General features: G+C 37.8%; 1 protein-coding gene across 3 annotated transcripts; it reads left to right on the forward strand.

The window, feature by feature from the left end:
- The first annotated feature begins 49 nt into the window (after positions 1-49).
- On the forward strand, positions 50-26,827 carry LOC140821730 (DNA gyrase subunit A, chloroplastic/mitochondrial-like). 3 transcript variants are annotated; one of them, XM_073182289.1, is made up of 27 exons: positions 50-592; positions 1,598-1,667; positions 1,814-1,879; positions 2,199-2,300; positions 2,548-2,592; positions 2,661-2,759; positions 4,146-4,232; positions 4,928-4,998; positions 5,337-5,445; positions 5,561-5,623; positions 6,590-6,655; positions 6,827-6,915; positions 11,516-11,564; positions 12,627-12,713; positions 13,013-13,106; positions 14,810-14,880; positions 14,965-15,054; positions 15,895-16,020; positions 16,104-16,261; positions 23,549-23,630; positions 23,720-23,884; positions 23,958-24,059; positions 24,288-24,421; positions 25,052-25,172; positions 25,336-25,390; positions 25,468-25,567; positions 26,383-26,827. In XM_073182289.1, the coding sequence occupies exons 1-27, from the start codon at positions 186-188 to the stop codon at positions 26,489-26,491; spliced, it is 2,817 nt and encodes a 938-aa protein (XP_073038390.1). In that variant the 5' UTR covers positions 50-185; the 3' UTR covers positions 26,492-26,827. The 3 variants fall into 3 exon arrangements, with proteins under 3 accessions (XP_073038390.1, XP_073038392.1, XP_073038391.1); XM_073182291.1 differs by lacking the exon at positions 1,598-1,667 and having other exon boundaries at positions 464-592; XM_073182290.1 differs by lacking the exon at positions 50-592 and having other exon boundaries at positions 1,598-1,662.
- The last annotated feature ends 355 nt before the right edge of the window (positions 26,828-27,182 follow it).

The following is a 27,182-nucleotide window of genomic DNA, read 5'->3' on the forward strand; positions in this document are numbered from 1 at the left end:
AAAAAAAATTAAAAAATTTGAACGACATGCGCGTGCAGCTCAGATGCTTGAACATAATCTCTGGCTTGGCGGGCAACCCTCTCTGCAAATTGCAAAACCCAAACACCCAACTTTAGGGTTTTACTTAACCTTTTTTAGTACTTCAGACAACAAAACCTCATTCTCTGCTCAATCTTCTTCGTGGCATGAATGCGCATTGCATCCATACCCGAACCTATTTTCCCATGGCTTTCGCTACTGGACTTCGTATGCTCCGCGCTTCTCACCGCCAGCTAGCGTTCCTTGCCGGCCCGACCCGGTACCTCCTGGCGGATAGGACCCAGCTTGTCGCCAAGGACCGACGGAGGTTATTTGCTGTGAAAGTTTCCGCTTCGAGGCGGAGGGAGGATGAGCGCGACGAAGAAGGTAATGATGGAGTATTGGCTGTGAGGCAGAGAGACGGAAATGGAGGCGGAGGCCAGGGTAGAGTAGTCGTTTCTGAGCTTCACAAGGAGGCCACGGAAGCTTACATGTCTTACGCCATGTCCGTGCTTTTAGGTCGGGCTTTGCCTGATGTCAGAGATGGTTTGAAACCCGTCCACAGAAGAATATTGTAAGTTTCGTTGTTACAAGTTTATCTTGTTTGGAATATATTTTTCCCACACTGGTGCTGGATATATGTGCAATTTGTTATGGCATTGTGCGGAAAATAATGATTATGTGGAAGAAATTATCGACAATGATGTCGAACTTATGTTGTAGGTGTTGGGATGGTGATAAATTGGTGGTTTCATAACGACATAAAGCATTTGATTAGGCTGCAGTTGGCTAATTATACTAAAAATAATGGTTTGCTGATGCTATTGTATGTATTTTTCCATTGTTGGCTTGAAGCTTGGTGGTTTACAGAGTTTAGTAGTGTGAATTGCGAAGCACAAAAATAGTTCTAAATTTGGTTTCTTAGCTGGATAATTAATTTTTTAGTTTATTTTTTACACCACATTCTTGAATACTAATCACAAGTATCAATAAAGGAAGTAATTAGATGTCAATATAACTCCAACCCAATGCAATTTTGAAAGAATAGTAATTGTTAAAGACATGATGCCTCATTTTATAGACGCTTTGGTAAATAGAGAACTTCCTTGAAGTGCTGCAAATATGATTATCGTGGAAGTTGACCTATCATGGGAAAGTGTGTAAAAAAGACAAAAAGAAACGAACAAATACCCCAATATTTTTGTTGAAGTGATTACGTAAGAATAGAGAAGAATATCGAGTTCAGCAACTGTAACTGCTGGAGCAGGGAAAAGGAACTTGCTTGCTAGGAGTCCCACTACCACTCAGAACATCTTTAAACTAACTTTCTATGATTCTATCATTGGAATATCAAAGCTTCCTGACCATTACTGTGACACATATTGGTGTTGCTTGTGCATTTGTTAATTGCTAAAGTGATGCCATTTGATACTTATTTTGGATTTTCTTGTGTATAATGCCTATTAGCTGTTGTTTTACGCATGTAAAAAACCGAGTTGATCTATACTAATTTATGAACTTGATACCGAAACTTAAGTTTTCATTGGAATTAAGAAGTTTCTTATTATTATTTGAACAGATATGCAATGCATGAATTAGGTCTTTCATCGAAGAAACCTCACAAGAAGTGTGCAAGAGTTGTTGGTGAGGTTGTATTTCATTTGAAAAGAGTTCATTTCTCATGTTATATGAAGCTTTCGCCCTATATTATTTTCTGTGCCTCATTTTTTTAATCATGGTCAAATAATAGTTTTCACACTGGAATGTTCTTTTAATGTTTTTGATTCAATTGCAGGTTCTCGGTAAGTTCCATCCCCATGGAGACAATGCCGTGTATGATTCATTGGTCCGAATGGCTCAGGTACCATATTTATCCGATCAAGTAATCTGAAAACGCATTTGACAAATTGTTGAAATCCTAATTCGAAAAGGACATAGTCACTGTGAATCTTGATATTTCATCGATTTATAGCTGATAATCTCACCATCCAAGAATTAAACATTTACGGTAATGTCTTTGTTTCAAAAGAGTAAACTATAAAAACTCGGCGATAACATAAACTATGCTACTTTTATCGTTCTGAGACTCTAATGCTGTGGGAATTCCCTCCTGAATTGATTTAGATTGTAGTGATTATGTAGTTATACCAGCAATGAAGTTTATAATCTGTACTTTCTAGGATTTTTCCTTGCGTTTCCCACTAATACGCGGGCATGGAAACTTTGGATCAATTGATGCCGATCCTGCTGCTGCAATGCGTTATACTGAGTGCAGATTGGAGGTGCGGTGGTATAAGTTTATTTTCTTGTTTATATTTGGCGCTGATGCCTTGCAAGACTTGGTTTTGAGGAGTGTTGCCAATCATTGATTACTGCCTCGTCGCAAAAATTTTATCATCTTACCTTTTCGCATACATTCTGAGTGGGATCCTCTTTGAAATTAAATCTTTTTCTTTTTTGCTACTGATGTCCTTGAGCATTTTTTTTTTGTATTTGATGGGCATTCATATTTCATGGTTCTTTCCTCAGGCCCTTACGGAGGCTATGCTTTTGGTGGACCTGGAACAAGATACTGTCAGTGCCTTCTTTTGAATTGCATTTTAGTTATTGCAATCTCGAACAACATTTTTCATATGATGTAGGTTGATTTTGTTCCAAATTTTGACAACTCTCAAAAAGAACCATCTTTGCTTCCTGCACGCATACCCCATTTGTTGCTGAATGGTGCTTCTGGGATTGCGGTATGATTTTAACCTCTTATATGTTTTATTGCCTTTTTTATTACTTCTAATGTTCTGGATGGTCAATTTGGGTTTTCTTATTTACCGAAAGAGAGAGGAGGATTGGGTATCGGAAACATTTGCTTGAGGAACAAAGCGCTTTTGGGAAAATGGTGGTGGAGGTTCAATGTTGAAAACGAACCGTTGTGGAAAAGAATAATAAGGAGTAAATATGGGTTACAAGAAAATGGTTGGGATGCAGGGTTGGCGATGAATGTGACGTTTAAATGTCCGTGGAAATTTATCTCTAAAACTTACCCGACTTGTCACCGACTATTGAGATTAGTGGTTAGAGGGGGGACTAAAATCAGGTTTTGGGAGGATGTTTGGTGGGGGGATGTAGCTTTACGGGATTTGTTCCCCTCTTTGTTTCGTATAAGTTCAGCTCGTAACTTGCAAATATCTTATTTCTTCGCTTTCGACAATGTGTCAAATGATTACTCCTGGTATTTGCATTTTCGTCGGCCTCTCCGAGAGGAGGAGGTTGTTCAGTTGTCTTCGTTGTTAGGTATTTTAGAAAGGGTTAGGCTTGTCGAAGGGGTTGATGATTTTCGAGTGTGGGAGGGGGATCCGTTTGGGAAATTCACGGTCAAGTCGTTTTTCCATTCATTCTTCTCCGCGAATATTGGTGTCCAAAACTTCGAATTTTACAATATCATTTGGAAGACACCTATTCCTTCAAAGATACAAATTTTTTCTTGGACGGCTATTCTTGGAAAGTTCCTACATCAGAGTTGATGCAAAAGAGATGGCCTAACTGTGCTCTTTCTACCAGTTGGTGTGTGTTGTGTCGTAATGAGTTGGAAACGCAGGATCATTTGCTAACTGTAAGCTTGCTAATGAATTGTGGTCAAGGGCTTTGGATGAATTGAACTTTGTTTGGGTCATACCGAAGACAACCCAAGATTTGTTCAATATGGATCTTGGACAGGGGGTTGGAAAAAGAGGGAGAATTTTTTGGAGGGTGGTGATCCATGGCATATGCTGGGGCATCTGGCTAGAGAGAAATAGAAGAATTTTTGAAGACTTGGAAGACAGTGCAGAAGAGTGTTGGGAGAAAATCAAAATCAAGATTGTCAACTGGATTGGAAATAATAAAGAGTTTCAGAGTTTATCAACACTAGATCTTTTAAGGGATTGGACTTATGTGTATTGCTGATTTTGAGTTTTACATTTGCTCTCAGTGGACCACTAGTCCACTTCATATAACTGTCAAACTATTGCTGATTTTGAGTTTTACATTTGCTCTCAGTTTTACATTTTCTTTATGTTTCCTATCAAAAAAAAAAATTTGGGTTTTCTTATTTCATCGTCAATGTATCACATCTCATGTATGTTTGCTTTCAGGTAGGAATGGCGACAAATATCCCACCACATAATCTCGAGGAGCTTGTAGATGCACTATCTGTCTTGATTCATAATCCTGAAGCAACGGTAACATTTAATGTCAAAATCCATATCTTTAGATTTCCTTCTCATTTTTTAAATAGAAACTTTAAATTAATTTCTGAACTTCTATTGTGGCCCTTCCTATTCCATTTATTTGGTTCCTACGTTATTTTTAGTGAGTTGTGTAATGACTATCAACATCTAGTCTGGCGATTTTCTCCTAATAGCCTGAAAAGGTTAATATCTTGGCCCTGCAAAATTGTTGAATCATACCGGCCTGTCTGGTGTAATCTTCTCATGGTATGCTTTGACCACGACCCCCCCAAAAATTTATGAAAATGAAAAACTATATAGTACTTTTCTTTCTATAGGGGCAATCTGATTATGAAATTAAAGTTGTTAATGCAGTGTTTATTTGTACTGGAGTGCGTAAGTCACATTATCCTATGCCTTCCATAGCAGCATAGAACTAAAAGAAAATGAGGGAAAAGAACAAGGTTTCAGTACTGCTCAGTAGTCAGTACTGCAGCTTCAAGTTTCACATACATAAAGATGTTTCATTGATGCAAGGTTTCTACAGCATTATCATAGCATACTATTGTTTATTCTATCAGTTTTTTCAGTATCTTTATATGGTTATGAATCTTATCAGCTGACTGTTAAACATTATTTAGAAAATTGGTCTTGAGTCTTGACTCTTCTTTTGTATCTCATGCTTTTGTGGCATACTGGCATAACAGTTGCAAGAATTGCTAGAGCACATGCCGGGACCTGATTTCCCAACTGGAGGAATAATAATGGGAAATCTAGGGTAAGTTATTATACCCTTCTCTCTTCAATGAAACTGAGTGCGAAACAAGATATTAGTTTCAAGAGTGTTGTTTATACCCTTCTCTCTTCGCCATTTGCATGAAAACTTATACCTTGTTTATTTGGAACCTCTAGTGGAGGTTGAAATTGCTTTTCATGCAGATGACAACATCGGTGGTTTTTGTTCTCAGTTTACTGTGAATCTGACGAGTAGATGCATTTTATTAACCCATTGCTTAAATTCATTCCTCAATACAACATTTCCTTTTAGTCCTTAATTTATGGCTGTTGATCTGCTACATGGTTTGTTTTTTCTTATATCTTATTTATTTTTTGAAGCATTTTAGAAGCATACCGAACTGGACGAGGCCGCGTCGTAATCAGAGGGAAGACTGAAGTTGAATTAGTTGATTCCAAAACCAAACGTTCAGCAATTATAATAAAAGAGGTTTCTTTGACAGTTTGATATTACTTATATAATACGTTTATTTTTTTCCCAATTTTAATTGGAATTTCAGTCGAATGACACTGCCAATCTTGAATTGGTTTCATGTTTGAAACAGGTTCCGTATCAGACTAACAAAGCGTCTCTTGTTGAGAAAATTGCGGAACTTGTGGAGAATAAGGTTTGTAATTACTATGATGGGTTCTCTTTTCCAAAGATTTTAAGTTCTGCCTTTTGTTATTTCCAGCCTTATTGGATTGCCTCATCTTTCCTTAACATGTACACTGTACAGACTTGATTATATATAATTATCCGTGTGTAAATAGATGCATGTAGTATGAGTTATATTATAATTATCCCATTGATGGTGTTCAGTGGAAATGGCTTGTACTCTGATGATGTTTCAGTTTAATGTAGGTCATCATCATATTTGATTTACTTGGATCTTTAATGATTGCTGTTAATTATTTTCTTTTGGCTAATGCCTTATTGGCTTCAGATTTGAAATATATGGGCGTATCCTGGTAGATACTTCTATTTGTTTTTCATTGATGCTTCTGTTTATCAATTTCCATGAACTGAATTCCACCTATTCGAATGTTATATAGCTTTTTACCTATATGCGCCATTATGTTTCTTCCCAGTCAGACTTAAGAAATATTTGTATTAGTTTGTCAGGGTGGTGGTATATAGAAATATAAGCATGCTATGCCATTAATGCTCTTTGGTTTTCTTTTAGAATCTGACAAATAGTGATACTCCAGGTTTCTTGATAACCTTTACTTGTAACTGGGGATGGACATTAGCGTAAGCTGGTCGAATGTATTTTATGATTGGGTTTTGTTGGGCCCAGTGTTATGCTTACCTTCACGAAGAGAGATGCATTTAAATATTAAAAGTATCCTAAGTTTGAGTTATAAGTAACAAAGGGAATTCCTTCCAAACAAAGCAACATATTACTATACTTATACACACCTTTCCTTGCTTTTGAGTTTTTGCCCTTTCTCCCACTCAGTGCTAGGACTACTGGAGTCAAAACTGGTTGTTTTGGTTCTTTGCTGTCTGGTACTTCAGGCTGGATCACTGAAGTGTTTCTTTTTTGTTCTTATTGTTATTAATTTATGTTGAAGTTTTGAGTTTTTGTTAGGTTTTGGAAGGAATAAGTGACATACGCGATGAAAGTGATCGATCTGGAATGCGCGTAGTCATTGAGGTAGTTCTTGTTTTGTTTATGAACTTGTGTTTATTGTCTATCTGTTGAAGACATTGGTATCTACGTTCTCAATTTTCAGTTTTACTGTATAATCATTTTGATATTTGAGGATTTTGGAGTTCATCTCTGTACTTCCTTGAATTGTTTTTGCTTTGCCACCCAAATTTCCAGCTTAAGAGGGGATCAGATCCATCCATTGTTTTGAATAGTCTTTATCGTCACACAGCTCTTCAATCTACATTTAGCTGCAACATGGTGGGGTAAGTATTTGACAAAGTAGTTTTATATCTTTTTGCTCTAGATACATTATTTATAGCAATGCAAAATTATCTGTATCTGTTTAGGCGTTTACAAAAAAAGAGAGATGTTGAATGTTCATGTGCGCTATTCCCTTAGTTAATTGATACTGATTGGAGTTTTAGTTGCTAGCTGTAGTCAGTTTACATTGGCAACCTACCTCATGTGATTTATGTTTTTGTCACAAAGGTCAAAGATATTGTGTTCTCCTCATTTCAAAGCTTGATGATTACTTAAATAAGGATCTTGCCTACTGTCATTGGGACCTGTTATTTTGTACTATGTCATTGTTATTCATTCTTCAGATTACATTTGATACGTCTAAAGTGAGATGGGGGCCGAGTCCTTTTAGATTCGAAAATGCATGGCTTTCTCATCAAAAATTTAAGGACTTGGTTCAGCATTGGTGGAATAACACAGCTACTAGTGGTTATGAGGGTTACAAATTTATGACTAAACTGAAAATGATCAAAGGCGAGGTAAAGAACTGGAATAGAGTCGAATGGGGAGATGTGGGCATTAGATTGAAGGAGTTGACCTTCAAGATTGAACAACTGGATGTGCTAGAAGGCAATGGATTGTGGTCTGAAATTTTTAATGACGAAAGGAAGGAGTTAAAATATAAACTGGAAAATTTGATAATCCGAAGAGCTCAAATGGAACGTCAACGAGCAAAAGTAAAATGGATTAAGGAAGGGGACCATAACTCGAAATTTTTCCACTCAATATTGAACAACCGAAGGAGTAAAGCAATGATAGAAAAGGTGGAATTGGAGGATGGGTCGATAGTCACGGAGGATATGAGAGTCGAAGAGGAAATTTTAAATTTCTATAGGAATCTATTTAGGAAATCAGAAGGAGTCGAGAGGGAGCTAGATGGGTTAGAGGAAGTATTTCAAGGATTGGACTGGAGTGAGATAGGGACAAATCAAGCAGAGGGGTTGGAGGTGCCATTTGGGGAGGAAGAGGTTAAACGAGCAGTTTTTGAGAGTGATGGGTGCAAAGCGCCGGGACCAGATGGGTTTACGAAGGCCTTTTTCCAACACAACTGGGACACGGTCAAAAAGGATGTAATGAAAGTGCTTGCTGAATTTTTTGCAAATGGCATTGTTAACGGCATTACCAGCGAAACCTATATTTGCCTCATCCCGAAGAAACAAGATGTGATCAGGATCAAAGACTATAGACCGATTAGTTTGATTACAAGCTTGTACAAAATTTTGGCAAAGGTTTTGGTTAACAGATTGAAGAAGGTCTTGACGTATACAATTTCCGAGAGTCAAAGCGCCTTTATTAAGGGAAGACAGATCTTGGACTGCTGTTTAATTGCGAATGAGGTGGTCGAGGTGTATAGGAAAAATAAGAAAAAGGGTTGGGTATTCAAAGTTGATTTGGAAAAGGCCTATGATAATGTCGATTGGAAATTTCTCGATTATGTTTTGAGAAAGAAAGGCTTCGGGGAGAGATGGCGGATGTAGATCAAGGGGTGCGTTTCAAATGTTTTTTTTCGATATTCATGAACGGAAGACCACGTGGAAAAATCAAAGGGGAAAGAGGACTTAGACAGGGAGATCCATTATCTCTTTTTCTATTTAATTTGGTGGCTGATGGGCTAGGAAGAATGGTTGATAAGGCAAAGGAAGATGAGTCGGTAGTAGGACTTGAGGTTGGGAGACAAAACATTCAAATCACGCATATCCAATTTGCGGACGACACTCTGTTTTTTGCAAAGTCGAAGGAACATTTGATGATATCGTGGATATTCTCAATAGATTTGGTAGTCATGCCGGATTAAGGATAAACTCGGAAAAAAGTGAGCTGTTGGGAGTTAATAGATTGGATGATGAAGTTGAGGAGTTGGCGGTTGCTGTTGGATGTAAAAAAGGGAGTTGGCCGATTAGATATATGGGGATTCCGTTGGGAGGTAATCCGAGGGCATTGGAATTTTGGGAACCGGTAATATCCAAAATGACAAAGAAGTTGGCAAGCTGGAAAAAATCTTTCCTTTTTAGAGGAGGAAGGCTTACATTGATCAAGGCAGTCTTGTGTGCCATGCCATCCTACTTCATGTCGCCATTCACGGTTCCGAATCATGTGGCACTTAAGATGGAAAAAATAATGAGGACTTTTCTTTTGGATGGAGCCGATGGGGATAAACATTGCCATGTAGTGGGATGAGAGTAAGTGTGCAAACCAAAGGATAGGGGAGGTTTGGGTTTGGGAAATATTTGTCTGCGAAACAAAGCACTACTTGGAAAGTGGTGGTGGAGAGGGTCGGTGGAAAGAGACACCTTGTGGATAAAGGTTATTAGAAGTATCTATGGTTCTCAAGATAATGTATGGGATTTGGGGTTGGGGGAGAAAGCGACGTTCAGAAGTCCTTGGAAATGCATTTCTCGATCATTCCTGGATTTTCATCTGTTGGTTAGGGGAGTCTTCAGAGGGGGAAATATCTTACGTTTTTATGAGGATGAGTGGGTGGGGGGAGTCTCTTTCAAAGAGCGGTTTTCTTCTTTGTTCAATATTTCAGCTGTTACTAACAAACCAATCCTCTGTTTTGTTTCTTTTGTTAGTACTAACGGCACTTTAGCTACTAGTTGGGATTTGAGTTTTAGAAGGAATTTCAATGACACGGAGGAACGTGAGTTCGTAGCGTTGCTAGGAGTCTTAGAGTCAGTTAGGGTGCACAGGGGAGTGGGGGATTTCAGATTGTGGTTGGGGGATTCCTCGGGTTTGTTTTCTGTTGGCTCTTTTTACAATTCATTCTTCAACAATTCAACTGCCCAGTCTTTTCCATTCTTTCGCAATATCTGGGATGTGCCTGCTCCTACAAAGATTCAAGTTTTCGCGTGGATAGTGGCATTGGGAAAACTACAAACTTGTGACTCCGTGCAAAGAAGATGGCCGTCCTGTGCTTTAAGCCCGAATTGGTGTTGTCTATGCCGAAAAACCGAGGAAAGTCAAGATCATTTATTACTACATTGCTCATTCTCACATAACATTTGGAACAAGGTGTTTCAAGAAATCGGGTGTCTGTGGATTCTTCCGAAGAAGGCAAATGATATGCTCGTATTAGAACCAAGTTGGCAAGCAGGGAAAAGACACTCCAGATTTTGGTACATGATTGTTCAGTGCACATTTTGGTCCATATGGTTGGAAAGAAACACTAGAATTTTTGAAGATAAATTCGGGTCTTTTGAAGAAGTCTGGGAAAGATTGAAGTTCAGAGTTGCAAGCTCGACGGTAGTTCTGCCGGAATACAGACATCTTACAATCTCAGATTTGATTAGGGATTGGAAATACGTATGGTCGTAGCAACGGTGGTGTGATAATGTAAAATTTCTTTAGCTTGCGGATGACTTATCCGCTTTTGTAACCATTAAACTCAATTTTAATAAAATTTTTGTTTCCTCTCAAAAAAAAATTTCATAAACATATTCCTTTTCATGTTCAGAGTTATAGGAAATTGAATCCAGATGGAGAGAACACAATGTGATACTTCATATTGTCCACGAGGCCATGATGGCATTTTTATAGTATTATTGATCGATGAATGGAGATATGAAGTTTTATAGGTATATATTTTAGGTGTTTGTTACTTTAATACTTTTCATTTGAAAAACAAAATAGTGAAGATGATTTTTTTATATATCTCGATTATACTTAGAATCGTTGATTTGATATGTGAAATGATAAAGTGGAGATGCAATGACAGTTCATTATATTTGTTGGTCAATCTGGATGAAGCAAAATAGAAGGATTTTCGACAATATAAAATAGTCAAGTAAAGAATGTTAGGGAAAAGATTAAGTTTTGGACATCTGACTGGATTCGAAAACATTCAGAGATTAAAAATTTCTAGATTTCAGATTTAGTTAGGGAATAAAGTTATATTCGCTGTTGATATGATTAGTGATTTTACCTTCTCTTTTCTCCTTGCGGATCTCTTGTCCGTTTTTTGTAACTATTAAATTTTAATCTTCTAATATATTATCGTTTCTTATTTAAAAAAAGCGGAGAGGCAATTGGTAAATCAAGTTGTATGACAAAATGTTAGAATGTAAGGTGGGAATGATTTGATTTGATGAATTTAAGAAAAAATTGGATGAATATTTTTCCTTTCTTTTTACTTTTTAAGCAGAAAAATAGGTTGAGGCAAAGAAACCTTCATTTTAGAACAGAAACTGCACGAAGTTTTCCTTTTAAAAAGGGATGTTGTCAAGGCAATTACATGTTACTGATAGCGTCTTCCAATCTCTTGTTAGAGCTAGATATTTTTCAGAAAGACATCGAGTCATTCCCGCAATGGTGATGACATTCTTGCTTTATTTGTTGAAATCCCGCTGGGAATATGCCTATTGATGTTATTTTTTGTCATTTTTTAATATTTTTCCCATTCATTTTCTATTTTTCTTCAAATGTCTATTGTTGGAATGCAAAATGGTACACTTAGATTTTTCCTCCTTTATGATGCATTACTCCTATTATATTAGATAGCCCATCTACCACTTAATGTAAAATGTGTTTATTTTGTATTTATCCTTGGCGATTTCTTCATCTCAGAATTCTCAATGGTCAACCAAAACAGATGGGTTTAAAGGAAATACTTCAGGTTACAAACACTCATTTCTATGTACTCTGATACGGTTGTGGATGTTTATCAGCATTCAGTCGATATTTTGAATCAGGTGTTCGTTTATTTTTCTGTATTAATTTAGTTATTGACTGATCTCGAAAAACTGAGTTCTTATCGTGAACCCTATATATTAAAAACATATTGATTCGGTATCTTGGATGGTGAATTCAAAAAGTGCAGCTTACTTGCTATCATCAGAAATTTAAGGACTTTGATTGATTGAAATTTTTTATGTATGATCATTTTTTACCGCTCATCAATATTAAGCTATAAATAACGTATAAATAATCAGACAAGGATCAAGATTTTGTGTGTCAATTTATTGAGAAAATGGTGGATTTTACGTATAGCAGTTTACTAAGGTAAAGTATCTTTAGATATAGGATTTATACGATTGCTGACAAAGGAATGCACTTTAATGTGCCTTTCACTATTGTACAGTTTTTTACCTGTGGAAATCGGAATTGTTCAAAACTATGGAGCATCTTGGCCTTTGGGGCCTATTCTGTATTTGACTCAAAGATGGGGTATGATATGAATGAGAACTATGGATTGAAACCACCCTTAATGTTTACATCAATAAAAGTACAGGAGTGTATTTTAGAATAATTCAAAAACTATTATTTGGAAGCTTTGCACAAGAAGGAACTTTTCTAGGTATGAACAGATTCCGACTGTCCTCTGCATGTATATTTATTTCTTTGACTTGTTGCCATTGATATCTTTGTGCATTTGATCACATTTTTTCCTTTCCATGGTTTAAGTGTTTTGTCCTTTATTGCTTGAAAAGAAGCACTGAAATGCTTATGTAGCACAAAAGTTTAGGAATTCAGATGTGTGGATTCGAGTGTCAGTTCATGTGTTCCTATCAATTGCTATTCATAATCTTGAGCTCCGATGGTTCTGAATTTGTGTTATGTCTTATACTTGGCACACAATGCCGTTTCCCACATACACATATTCTCTCTCTTCCTCCCTTAAAGTGGATCTGTTGATGTGTCTGAAAATATTTTTGTATAAATGTTTTTATTCTTACAGGCATTTTTGGATTTTAGATGTTCTGTGGTTGAAAGGCGTGCTAAATTTAAACTCTCACAAGCTCAGGATCGTTATCATATTGTTGAGGTATGAGCTTACAAATTCAGAGTTCAATTATATTACTAAGTAACAACCAGATCCATTTTATGAATTGTGCAAAAGTGAGCATGATTAAGCTAATGACTCCTTGATTTATCATGTCTTGAGAGATTTATGTTGCCACCTGATTCTTTAGTAATGAAAGAAAAAGGTCAATTGTCTTCTGATATTTATCATTACCACACAATTCTCTTGTCATTTCTGTTTGGTGTTTGAACAAAGGGTATCATAACAGGACCTGTCATTTTTGTTGCTGATATGCGTTTCTGTTTGGTATGTGAACAAAGGGTATCATTACAGGACTTGATAATCTGGACAAAGTCATTGACATAATCAGAAGTGCACCAACCCACGTATTAGCATCTGATAATTTACAAAAAGGCAAGCCGCTTTAGTCTTAACTTGTTGCTTTGTAAAAAAATATTATTTTGTAGGTTCTTTGTGTTCCAAGAATAATTCTATATGTTTCAACTTTTTCGTTGATAGAATGATTTTACGAGCGCTGAGTCATTTTTAATACCTTGGTGCTAGATGCCCACTTCATTTTTAATATTATTTGGAAGACATTTCGCATGTGTTTTGTTTGTTTATGACGACTCAAATTTTGAAGGTAAAATTGTATTTTTATAAGTATTAAAGTGCCTGGAAATCTCAGCGATGTTGGAAAGATGTGGACCTGGAAATCTGCTTGTTGAAGCCTCTATCGATGGTAGCAGAAAAAGTTTTCTTGCTATAAGAAAGAATGAAGGACAAAAGTATGAGTAAATTATTTTCTGATAGTTAGCACAGTCAAGAGGAGGCATGCCTTTGGTTGGAAAAGGATCGGAGATCCCAAATAGAAGTTGTTTTTGTTGGTTAATCTTTTGTTTCACTTCATCTGTGGGGCTTAAAGAATAATCTGAGGGACTCTATTGTTAGGAGATACCTCTTCCTTGTCCTAGACAGCCAGCTGAACTAATAGGATCCGTGCAAAGTTCTCTTTCCTCGCATATTACTTGATAGAAATAGGTTGCATAAGAGTGGGCTCCACTTTTTGGAGATACAATTATATGTAAAATATTCTTGTGGATTGAGCTGTGAGGAGTTGACTTTTTGTAGTTGGGTCGAACTATGGACAGGGAGCATGTGAAAATTCACATATGAATTTTTTAAAACTGGATTTCTCAAATCTCTTCTGCATTGGGAGTATGTGGTTGAAGAAGCATGACTTGTGAGTTGTGAAGTATGTCAAAATTGTAATGCTATAGGGGCCAATTCAGTTTTTCAAGGATAGAAACTTTAAACCTCCATGGTCGGAAGCGGACTTGTTGACTTATTTGCTTCTTATACGATCAAATAATTTGTTTGATGTCCAAAACCTCATTAATTTTGGTACAGTTCAGCTGGTGCATATTTATGGGAAAGGCATCCAACTACTAATTTTTTGGCCATCGGGGGGGATTCAGGGAACGTAGCTTGCTGTGCTCTAGCAATGACATTTTATCTGGTTATATTTATATTATTACCTGGTTGGATAGAATTGGCATCGATGACTTGGACCAGATGTATTTGAATTGACATAATTTGTTTTTAACTTTTGGGAGACAAACCTTATTACCCTTGTTCTTTTTTGCCAATCTGGTGAACGGCCATAACTGTCTATACCTAACCTGGCCATGTCATCAATGTATTTTTCCAAAAAAAAAGCCAAAAAATAAAGAAAATTGTTCTCTTCTAACTTGTAAACTTGGAAAAAACTTTTGCGTAATTACTGAAACATATTTTGACTTGGGGTCAGCTAGATGCGTTAAAGCACCATATCAGCTTCTTATCACTAAGAAGGTCTGAGTCTGGCACAAGCTAGCTATTGGCTGCCTGAAAATAAACTTGGGAAGAATGTTCAAAGTGGTCGGTTTGGGTTTTGGATTGCATGGTTCATGTTTTCTGTATTTTCATAATTTCCTTTGCTCTTTGTACGTGTTTATGTATTTAAAGTTTTAAACTGATTGGATAACATATGAAGGACTATTTAATTCTACTGGATGTTAGAAAATTTGTTATGGTTGAAATATCTGTTGCATAACAAAAAGTTTATTTTGTTGCAGTGTTCAGCTTGACTGACGAGCAAGCAGAAGCAATTTTAGATATAAGCCTTCGAAGGCTTACATTTCTTGAGGTGCTTCAGTATCTTGTGATTCCTTTATTTTCCTTGTGTTTGTATGGTATTTTTCTAATATTGACTACTTTATGGTTTCTGCAGAAAAATAAGTTTGTTGACGAGGGGGAGTCTTTGACTAAACAAATCACCAGGCTACACGAACTTCTCTCAAGTAAAAGACAAATACTTAAGGTTGTTTTCTCATAGAGTTTCTTGTTTCTTTTATTCAAGTGAAATTGTATCCTTGCAAGTTCCAATTTCATGGTCATGCTTATGTTGGTTGATTCATTGTACACTCACGAGTGGGTCATGGGCGAGACCTTTAGAAGAACTGAGATTGGTTTGGGTGGTGCTGAAATCAATGCAAGATTTGTTCGATACAGATCTTGGACAATTTCTTAGCAAGAGGCAAATTTTTTGGAAAGTGGTGGTTCATGAATGTTGGTCTGTGTGAACTGAGAGAAATAGAAGAATTTTTGACAACGTTGAAGCTACGAGAGAAGAGTGCAAGGAAAATGTCAAGATCAAAATATTTACTTGGATTGAATCTAACGTAGACTTTCAAAATGTCTCAATCTCAGATTTATTGTGAGATTGAGCTTTGTGTATTATTGACAGGGTTAGGGTCTTATCTGGTATTTTGTCCTGAGTTGATTACTAGTCCTCATATTGTAATTAAAAGCTATTATGATAGGGTTAGGTTCTTACGGTTATATTTTCCGTCCTTTTTCTTTTTAATGTTGCATCCAGCTTATTGTGTGTTGGAGTGTGGAAGTTCACTGCTTAACAATTGTTATCCATCTTCTTGATGATATTTGTTTTTAATTTGACCTGATAAAGGGCCAGTGAAACTGCTTTCCTCGGGATGCTAAAGATTATGCTTTTTTCTGTGTCTTCATTTTATTGTAGTTGTCTTAATTGTTTAATCCATGCATGCATTTTTTAAAGTGCTGACATTTGTGTCATTCTTGTCGTCAACTTTAAAGTCAGTGAATTTTCCATTTTATCAAGTTATTCGTGTTTCATGCATAGTTGATAGAAGAAGAAGCGGTTGAAATAAAGAATAAATTTTCTACTCCAAGGCGATCAATGCTGGAGGACAGTTACAGTGGCCAAGTTGAAGATATTGATGTCATCCCAAATGAAGAAATGCTATTGGTACTTCGCCTGCTTTGTTTTTTTTCAAAATACAAAATGTTCATTTTGTCTGTGCTTCAAAAGGTTCCTGGTTCCACTTACAGGCACTCAGCGAGAAAGGCTATCTAAAAAGAATGAGGCCTGATACTTTTAATCTCCAAAACCGTGGGACTATTGGTAAATCAGTCGGAAAACTGAGAGTAAATGACACAATGTCCGATTTCATTGTTTGTCATACCCATGATCACGTTTTGTACTTCAGGTATTTGCATCTAGTTTCTCTCTATTAGTTTTGTTTTTATGAGTAGAAATTTGTTTATTATTTTCTTCCTGTTAAACTTTACTGGCTTAATATCAGATTTTAACCTCTGAAACTTGTTTTGTGTTTGTGTTGGAAATTCACCATCTAGAACTTGTTTCATGAAGGAAATTCAGCATTATTTTTTAAAATCTGGAATCAATTTGGAAACTGTAGAGTTTCTTTACCACAATCTCGGATTACATAGATGCAAATGTAAAGGATGACAACTCTGAAATAGCAGCACAATCTATATGCAGTTTTAGCCTATCAAGATTTAATGGTCTGCAAGTACAACCATGTAGACTTAGGAGGATAAAACGTTTCATATTTTTCTTTTGCATACCCTTTCAAACTGGTATACGCGTGGAAGATTGATCTTAGCTAGGTTATCTACACGATATTCTCCGGCTACTATTTTTTTATAAGAAACAATATTTTATTAATGATATAATAAGAGTTAGTTATGGCTCCCTTTCAATCTTAATTCTGTCGTAAAGTGATCAAAATCAATATCGACAGAAGTGAACCTTATATGATGTGAAAGAAGATTGAAGAAAATGAATAATCTTCGTTGCTTGGTTCATCCACAAAATGATGATAACTTAAAGCTGAAATGTTCAACCTTATCTGGAAAAAAGGAAAATGTGTAGAATTTATAATTTTAGAAAATGAGATCCCTAATCCCTTGATTGCAGGTCTGGTACGTAGATTTAACACTTTACAATTTAGATTGTGGAAGCCATAAAGTTTGATTGGGAAAAAACCCCGCGGCCAGGGCTATATATTTGTTGTTTTCTGTTAGGCAAACGTGGATTATAGAGTATTCTTCATAATTCTCTGTTATCATATATAAAAAAAGACAACTTTATCTCTTGTGATTTGTTTTTTATTGATAAACACTGCCACTACCTTATCTGTTCTAATCTTCAGCTTTCACTGTGCTTTGACTATAACATCAGTGTCAGTTTATGTATTTGTCCATCTGTGAGTTTTATTTTTATTTCAGAGGTGTAACTTGCTTGTGTTATGATAAGTCTTACATTACTTAGAACAAGTTCTCACCCTAGAGAGAGAATTTTTTGAAAATGCTTTCTCCCTCCTTACCTCTCACTTTCAGTTCCCGTCTCCTTCCTTCGGTCTATTGCTTCTTCTTTACCTGAGTCGCGTCGTCTGCTCCACAGTCGCCTCCGGCGCCGTCGCCGGTCACGGCTGACGGCGGCATTCCGTCTTATCCCGTCTTTTTTCTAATTTGTATTGCCAGGTCTCCTCGTTTTAACGTTCGTTCTTCCCGTCACTTGCTCGACATTCAAATTCCGATCTTCATCCTCCCAGTCGTTCTGTCTAAGATAACTATTCCATCCTTTCGCCATTTCCGTTATTAATCGCACCTTCGCACCCTTCAAGCTCAGCCGCTGGTCGTTCTAAAATGTATGGACGGATCTCGACTTTTCACCAAGATGGAATGATTAAGATAGAATTCAAAGCGTTCTCACTCAGGATGGTTAACGGAGGCTCGGCCATTCGGTGGTCTGAAAGAACAAGGAATGCTAGTTACTTTCTGGACATGGATCGACAAGAAGCCAAATGGTTCTCTTCAATACTCAGGAGCTTTGTTCATAGTCCTCAGTCAATGTCGGATTTTTATCGGTTTAGAGGCAGAAATGCGATCATCATCGTACAGCGTTTTGTCAATAGACGGGGCCGATTCTTAGAGGTCTCAAGATTCGACGTGCAAGGCAGGAAAAAGAGAATAATTGTACCGAGTGGATTCAACTCTTATGGATGGACAAGGATCTTGCTATTATTCAAACAACTACTTACGAGGAATGCTCACAGATCGGAACAAGATAAAGCTGTTTATGGACAAGATTCAAATAGAGATAAGCGACAACTTCAGGCAGCAAAGGCTAGTGTCAAAGAATACCGCCAAAAGACGTATCCAAACACAGAAGAATTGGGCAGGACTAGAACTGAAAGGAATTGGAACGAAGCCCTCATTGTTACTAGAGGAAGAATTAATGTATCCTGGGAGTTAGTTGAATCGGTTTTAAGTAAGGATGTAAAGACAAGGGTCAAATTATTTCCGTTTAGAGACAACAAAGCAGTATGGTGGACTTCACATCCGAAGGAATTCTCCTATTACTTGCAGCTGAGAAGAGGATTCTTTGATAATGGAGTGGCTCTAGATTTTGAGGGTTGGAGGCCAGATATTAACTCATCGGATATGGTTTACAAGTGTTGTCTTAGCTGGATTAAGATATCTAATCTACCTTGGAATTTGTGGACCCGACAGAATTTTGAAGCCATTGGGGAACGATGCGGGGGATTATTGGAAATTAGTGATGACACATTATCTTTCAGAGATTTAGAATCTGCAAAAATCAAGGTCAAAGGAACAAAAGATGGATTCATACCCAATAGAGCTTCAATCAATTTGAATGGGGCAAGTGCAGAGCTGATACTTTCAGTCGTATCTTTTGACTTGAAGGCGTACGAGACTTTCGAGAAACAGACGTACGCACAGGTAGTAATCAATGGCAAGCGGACAGCGGCAGGGTGGGGCAATTCCAATCTTCATAGGAATGGGGTAACAAATGGGGAGGCTACATGCTGCAACGAAGAATTTGAGAAAGGAGAACAGAGGGCTTTACCACATGCTGTTTCAGAAGAATTAAACTCAAAACAAGGATCTCCGGCAACACAAAAGTTGGATAGGAAGGTGGAGAAAATCTTACAAAGAATTAAACCAAAAGAAATTGAGGAGTTCAGACGATCTCCGATTCAATCTGCCTCAACCAAAATCCACTCGGAAAGGAATGCGCAGCAGCTTGGATTAGTACCTGGAACTTTGGTGTCACCTTATGCACGTACATATTGTAGAAGAACTATCATACCAACTGAGGAGGACGAGAGTGTCCGCGATCCCAAGGACAGATCAAAGGCCGTCGAAATCAATGAAGAGGTGATTAGCGAGCTACGAGGAACTTGTTATGATGACAAAGAAGACTTTAACTGTGACGACTCACAAGAAGATCTCATGAACGACGGATCTGAATCCTCAGATTCTGGCAGCTTCGCATCATTGTATTCTGAAACAAGGGAGTACATCGACACTGAAGATTTAGACATTGAGTTGCTGTTCTCGCAAGGAAAAAAAGATATCAACAACGAGCCATCCTTCCTTGAAAACACTAAGCCAATTGTGGGTAAGGTACTGTCATGTCTCAATCCATCGACTCTTAATCATTCCTTTTCACTACACGCCATTTTTCCTTCTTCCTTCAATGCTTTGGGGTTGTCTAGTGGGTTAGTAGGGGGGGTACAACCAGGAGTGATTGACAAGTCGTCTTCAGGGCTAGATGCTTCGACAGGGTCTCAAAGGAATATCAAGTATGAAAAAGGATCGAGTTCCGGAGGGACACACCAGTTTTTATGAAGATTCTATCATGGAATATTAGGGGGGGAGGATCATCTAGAAGGAGAGAAATTGTACGTAGGGTTATTCGGAAAGACAAACCGGACATTGTGGTGGTATTAGAAACTAAAAAAGAAATGGTGGATCGTCGGTTTGTTGCCACATTATGGAAATCAAGATTTGTGGAATGGGTGAGTTTACCGGCAATTGGTACAGCGGGAGGAATTACGGTCATGTGGGATCCTAGAGTTGTCTTTGTAAGAGATAATTTGATTGGGGACTTTACGGTTTCTATTCAGATCGAGATGGAGAATGAAATCAGTTGGTGGTTCACAGCGGTTTATGGCCCTTGCAAACCAAGGCAGAGAGAGTTGTTTTGAGATGAACTTGCGGGTTTGAATACCATTTGCGGGGATAGGTGGTGTGCTGGGGGAGACTTTAATGTGGTAAGGAACATTACCGAAAAAAGGAACAGCAGGTCCACAACCCCGAGTATGGACTGTTTTGACAGATTGATTCGGGATTTAGATTTATATGACCCTCCTTTGTTGAACGCACGGTATACTTGGTCGAACTTCAGGGCAGAGCCAATTTGCTGCAGGCTCGATAGGTTTCTTTTCACAGGGGGATGGAAAGATCTATTCCCAAATTTCAGACAAACGGTCTTGCCAAGAATCACTTCGGATCATTATCCAATCTTGATGGATACTACAAAGTTACGGTGGGGACCTACACCGTTCAGATTCGAAAATGCGTGGCTGCTACATCCAAAATTCAAAGACTCGGTCAAACTTTGGTGGAATACAAGCAACCATAATGGGTGGGAGGGATACAAGTTCATGCAAAAGCTAAGAAGGATCAAAACTGAGATTAAACAATGGAACATCGAGGTTTTTGGCGATGTAAATCTAAAAATTCAAGAGCGGGAAAGTATTATACAGCTGTTGGACGACAGAGAGGCGAGGGGAGATTGGTCCCAAACGTTACAAGAGCAGAGAAGGGATGCACGCTGTGAATTGCAAGAACAGGTGATTCGAAAACAACAAATAGACACCCAAAAAGCAAAACTGAAGTGGCTAAAAGATGGGGATCAGAATTCAAAATTCTTCCACTCTCTTTTGAACAACCGCAGGAATAGAGCAATGATAGACAGGATCGAATTGGAGGACGGGTCACTATGTGTCGAAGAACAAGAAATTGAGGAAAATATTGTGGGTTATTACAAAAACTTATACAAAAAATCAGAAGGAGATGGATTGGGCCTTGATGGTTTGGATTGGGCTGAAATAGAGACTGTTGACTCAGACCGGCTGGAATTGCCTTTTTCAGAGGAGGAAATACATCGAGCGGTGATGGAATGTGATGGATCAAAAGCACCGGGGCCGGATGGTTACACAATCACATTCTACCAAAAGAATTGGGAAATAATTAAGGCTGATCTCTTAAAGGTATTCGCTGAGTTCTTTGAGGGAGGAGTTGTAAATGCAATTACAAACGAAACTTACATTTGCCTTATACCGAAAAAGAAAGATGCTATGAAGATCAAAGATTTTAGGCCTATCAGCTTGATTACAAGTTTGTACAAAATATTGGCAAAGGTTCTCACCACGCGACTAAAATCAGTCATGACAAAAACTATATCGGAAAATCAGTGTGCGTTCATTAAAGGGAGACAGATAATTGATTGTTGTATCGTTGCCAATGAGGTTGTAGAGGAGCATAGAAGGAAAAAGAAAAAGGGATGGTTGTTCAAAGTCGACTTCGAAAAAGCCTATGATAATGTTGACTGGATATTTTTAGAATTTGTGCTTCGAAAAAAGGGATTTGGAGAAAGATGGAGGAGGTGGATAAGGGGCTGCGTGTCAAGTGTTTCATTCTCCGTTCTAATCAATGGCAAGCCGAGGGGCAAGTTCAGAGGGGAAAGAGGGCTCCGACAAGGAGATCCTCTATCCCCATTCCTCTTCAATATTGTGATAGATGGGCTGGGAAGGCTGGTGGAGAAGGCGAGGTCGGCAGATTTGGTGCGAGGACTTGCGGTTGGGAAAGATAACATAGAGATTTCGCATATTCAATTCGCGGATGACACATTGTTTCTTACACAATCCAAGGATCATATGATGAAGGTGGTCGAGCTTTTAGCACTGTTTTGCAGCAGATCGGGTATGAAAGTAAATTTCGACAAAAGTGTTGTCCTAGGATTAAATTACTCGGATGATGAATTGGACATTCTGGCCACGCATATTGGATGCAAGAAGGAAGTTTGGCCGATTACTTACTTGGGAGCACCTTTGGGTGGGAATCCTAACACACTGGAATTTTGGGCACCTGTGATGGCTAAATTTTCGAGGAAATTGGCAAGTTGGAAGAAGTCTTTTCTGTCGAGAGGGGGAAGATTGATTTTGATAAAATCGGTTCTAAGCGCACTGCCAACATATTACATGTCCCTTTTCAAGGTTCCAGTTAGGGTGGCCAAGATCATGGAAAAAATGATGCGGGACTTTCTTTGGGATGGAGGAGATGGAGAGTTGCATTGCCATGTTGTTGGTTGGGATCAAGTCTGCAAGCCAAAAGATCAGGGGGGTCTTGGGTTGGGAAACATTCGATTAAGAAACAGAGCTTTGCTAGGGAAATGGTGGTAGAGGTGTGCGGTAGAAAAAGATTCTTTATGGAAAAAAGTTTTGGGAAGCATTTATGGGTTTGAGGATAATGGGTGGGATGTTAGGTCGGCAAGAACAACAACCTTGAGAAGCCCTTGGAAGTTCATTTCTAGCACTCAGACGACTTGTCATTATCTCATTGGCACTGTGCTTAAGGGGGGGAACATCCTTAGATTTTGGGAGGATCGTTGGGTAGGTGAGTTGCCATTATTAGAGTGTTTTCCACGTCTTTACCGTCTGTCCTCTAGTACTAACAAACCGATTAATCATTTCTACTCGAATAATACTAGTGAGGGTCAGTCTAGCTTAAATTGGGACATTAAGTTTAGAAGAGATTTTAATGATTGTGAGTTGCAAGAGTGTAGTAGGCTTCTAGGGGTCTTGGATTCTGTTACTTTGTCGTGTGAGGCCACGGATGCTCGTGTGTGGTTGGGGGATCCTTCCGGTGTCTTTTCAGTGTCATCTTTTTATTCGTCGTTCTTTCCTTCTCAAACTTTCCCAATTTTCAAACATCACAACACCGTTTGGCGAGTACCGATACCACAAAAGGTGAAAGTGTTTTCTTGGATTGTGGCGTTGGGGAAGTTACTGACTAACGATGAATTACAGAGAAGAAGTCCGTGCATGATTATATGTCCACAATGGTGCTGCTTATGCAAGAACAATTTGGAGACTCAGGACCATTTACTACTTCATTGTGATTTCACGAGAGGAATATGGAACAGGGTCATGAAGCATTTGGAATTCCAATGGTGTTTCCCATGCAGATCGATAGACATGCTGTTAATGGATCAATCATTCATCAAAGGGAAAGATTTTATGGATTTCTGGTATCTAGTCATTCACTGCGTTTTCTGGTCAGTGTGGTTGGAACGAAATAACAGGATTTTCAACGACAAACACGACTCGGAGGGAGATTTATGGGACAAAATCAGGTTCAGAGTTGCGACTTGGACGATCAACTTGAAGAAGTATCGACATTTGCGAATTTCTGACCTAAATAGGGATTGGAAGTTTATTTGGTTTTAACATTAGGGCTGTAGTAATCTCTCTTTGTTTGTGGATTGCTTATCCACTTCTGTTGTAAAAATTTAATCTATTGCAATAAATAAACGTTTCTTATCAAAAAAAAAAAAAAGTCTTACATTACTTAGCCCATGCTTAAAATTTCCACAGTGATAAAGGAACAGTTTACTCAGCTCGTGCCTATAGAATTCCTGAATGCAACAGAGCTGGTGCTGGCACACCACTAGTCCAGGTATTGTCTTGCTCTACTTGATCTTTTAGTTTGTCTTTTTAAGTTCTCGTACTATATTTTTTGTGGTTAATATTTTGCTCTGAATCCAGATCTTGTCCTTGTCTGACGGCGAGAGAATAACTTCCATCGTTCCTGTGAGTGAATTTGATGGAGATCAGTACCTTATGATGCTAACCGTGAATGGATACATCAAGAAAGTTTCTTTGAATTACTTCTCATCGATAAGATCAACTGGAATCATAGCAATTCAACTGGTTTGCCCATGTCCTTGTTGTTTGATTTTTTTATATATATTTTTAGATCTGAGACCTAACTTGGAAATTTCAGGTTCCTGGTGATGAATTGAAATGGGTGCGGCGTTGTACAAATAATGATTTTGTAGCCATGGCCTCTCAGAATGGAATGGTGATTTTGAGTGCTTGTGAGAATGTAAGTTTATAATAATACTTATCTAAACTATTGGCCTGATGCCATATGGGTATACTTATTGGAACTGGAGTTGTAAACACATTCCTGTTTTTGCAGGCAATACAACTTGTTAGCTCTAGTTATATGATTTAATATCATTTGTGACAGCTGATTATGTGTCCAGCCTTACATTAAATTATTCGATCTGTCTTAATCTGTTTCCAATGTTGACATGGTTTGTTTTTTTAGGTTAGAGCGCTTGGAAGGAACACGAGAGGTTCAGTTGCCATGCGACTCAAACAAGGGGATAAAATGGCAAGCATGGACCTGATTGCAGCATCTCTGAGCAAAAAGTTGGAAAACTGGGAAATGCAGCGGACACAGTAATTTCTCAAATGACAACTTTGTTAAAAGCATGTATTATTATATTTAGCGCTATTCATTTTTTTTATCATGTATGATTTATATAGTAATAACATGAAGTGCAGCTGCTCTGGTACACTATATCCATCTATGTGCTCAATATTACTTGTTTTGTATGCATTCGAACATTTCTTTGTACATTATCCTAATGCTATTCTAGGGTTGATTTTATACTCAAGGGAACAAAATCGAACTATTTTTAATAAACTTCCAATACAGAACACTCATATAATCATTGGTTTATTACAGTAGATTGACAGTTAAATTGGTGACATGGTTCTGTTGATTCATGTGTACCTTTTCCACTTGGAGAATGTGATTGATAAACTAAAGCTTTCATTAAGCATCATTGAAGTGTCATTGGATTTTTTCTGATAGTGGTTAATGCCCAAGGTTCAATGCTTCCATTCCATAAATTCTCATCCATATTTTAACTTGCTGTAGACCTAATGATATTGTTTCTGTTTGTCTTTAGTATGAGATTATACTTTCACTTGTTGCTTCATGCTTTTTATCTATAATAATTGAAGATTTACAATCTTTTATTTTGCTAATTGAAATTTTCCATCTGTTTATTTTTGTTTGGTCAGTGTGAGGAGCTTAAGTGGTCCGTGGCTGCTGTTCATTTCTGAAAGTGGCTTTGGCAAGAGAGTTCCTCTTAGTAGCTTTCGGATGTCACCATTGAATAGAGTTGGTCTGAAGGGTTACAAGGTGGGTCTCCTTCTCATCGGTTGATAAATAAAGAAAATTATTGGACTCGTTTCCTCTTTTGGGGGAGAGAACAATTAACTTAAGCAACAATAGTACACTGTCCATACTATAAAGATTAGTTAAATTATGTGCAACACGCTCACTGTGTGCTGTAATGGCCCAGTTTTCATCTGAAGATCGTCTGGCTGCTGTTTTTGTAGTTGGGTTCTCTGTAGGAGGTAATGTGTTCTTCAACTCGGTATATTATTCTAGTCAATAATAGAATATGTAAGTAACATGAATGAATCCTGAGCAGAAGATGGAGAAAGTGATGAACAAGTTGTGCTGGTCAGCCACAGTGGAATTGTGAACAGAATCAAGGTTAGGGATGTCTCCATTCAGTCTCGATATGCAAGGTATTACGAGTTCTTTTTCCTAATTTTCTATTGTTTAGGAGGACACCTCTTAACCGAACTGTAGTGATTCTCATGTGAAAATGATTATGTTTTTTTGTCTGTTTTTGAATTGATGCATGTTTACTTCTGTATGTTTGAGTAGGTTGAAGCCAGATTCTATAGCTCGTCTTGTTGGGTACCAATAACCAAACAAGTTGTCCATTAGCTAGTAAATGTAATTTAGTATCATCGTGCTGTCTTCTCTTGATGATGTGAAGGGGACCGGCCAGAGCCGCCGGACACGCCAAGCTACATGTTAGAATTGATCCCTGCTCATTTGAAATGCTCTTGTAAAAACCCAACCTGGTTAAAATCAAAATGGACATGATCTAGGTCTCGTGAATATAAATGCAGCCTTTTTTAAAGTGCACGTATAAAAATTACATCACTCTACTTTGAGATGAAAGTTCAAAATCTGCATTCTAGATTGAAAAATGAAATGTTCTCACCAAATAACCGCATAAACCAAATTCCTGACTCTTGTTCCTTTGTACAATGGTTAGAGAAATCTGAGAGCGCTCCACCCATGCCTTCTTTTCCTGAATAATAGAACCCGGGCACACTGTTTTAGTAATATGAAGATGATGTCACTGAAATATCTGTGAATTTATTTACCTGATTTCTCCTTGCACAATCGAGTACAATTTTGTATTGTCACAGGGTTTAGGATGAGAATAATTCAGACCACTTAGAATGCTGGAGGCGGCGTTGATCATTTAGCTCTCATTTTCTGACTTTTTTCACCTCCTTTTCTGCTGCCTTCGTTTCTTTTCCAGAGGAGTGATATTGATGCGCCTGGAGTATGCTGGAAAAATTCAATCGGCTTCCCTTATATCAGCAGCTGAAGCAGAGTCTGAGGAAGTTCTGGCGGCCGAAGAAGCGTAGAGACAATATTTAGATGGAAATTTGTAAGTTCTTTCTCTCTTACTTGGGCTAGCTGTGATGGTATGTAAACTCTGTAAATACTTGTAATATTTTGCCATATGCCCTCTCTTTACGTAGCTTGATAGAAGTTTCTGCGTCTTTTATTATTCTGCAAGTTAAGAGGAAACATTTACTTCTGATCCCGTTTCCTTTGCCTTTTGGGTTTCCTTTGCCTTTGGCATCTTGCCTTGTTTGGCATTGTATGACTTAGTACAAGAATTTTCAGTCCAAAGAGAAGGGTATTGATTTCCTGGAGGAAGACTGCTTTTATATAAGGAAAAGTGCGTTTTTCTGTTATTGTAGGAGTTTAGTTTTTGCATATGACAAACTGTCATTTGCACCGAGCTGATTAGAAAGTATATCCAAGCTTTACTCAAACTCTGATAATTTTGAATACGAATCAAGTGCACCTCGCTCATCGCATTTGTTTGTATAGCTTGGGGAAAAATGAGTCACTTCAAATCTTCATTGTCCACAGAACTCCGAACGAGTGTTCCTAGAATATAGCACTTAAGGCTACAAATTCAAAATCTAAAATCCAAATTCTAATTGCCATGAATAGCGTCAAACACAAGCCTTTCTTGCAAATGCCACTTCAAATCTTGTAAATTCCGAGCGGCACAGTTTGTTGATTTTTCTGTGTACTGTATTT

The sequence above is a fragment of the Primulina eburnea genome, unplaced genomic scaffold (genome assembly GCF_022965805.1).
Source record: "Primulina eburnea isolate SZY01 unplaced genomic scaffold, ASM2296580v1 ctg739_ERROPOS11973397, whole genome shotgun sequence".
Taxonomy (NCBI): Eukaryota; Viridiplantae; Streptophyta; class Magnoliopsida; order Lamiales; family Gesneriaceae; genus Primulina; species Primulina eburnea.

Coding starts and splice junctions, on each gene's coding strand:
- LOC140821730 (XM_073182289.1), top strand. CDS start 186: ATGAATGCGCATTGCATCCATACCCGAACCTATTTTCCCATGGCTTTC. Junction 14,881..14,964: donor GAAGGCTTACATTTCTTGAG/GTGCTTCAGTAT, acceptor TGGTTTCTGCAG/AAAAATAAGTTTGTTGACGA. Junction 24,060..24,287: donor TTTTGAGTGCTTGTGAGAAT/GTAAGTTTATAA, acceptor TTGTTTTTTTAG/GTTAGAGCGCTTGGAAGGAA.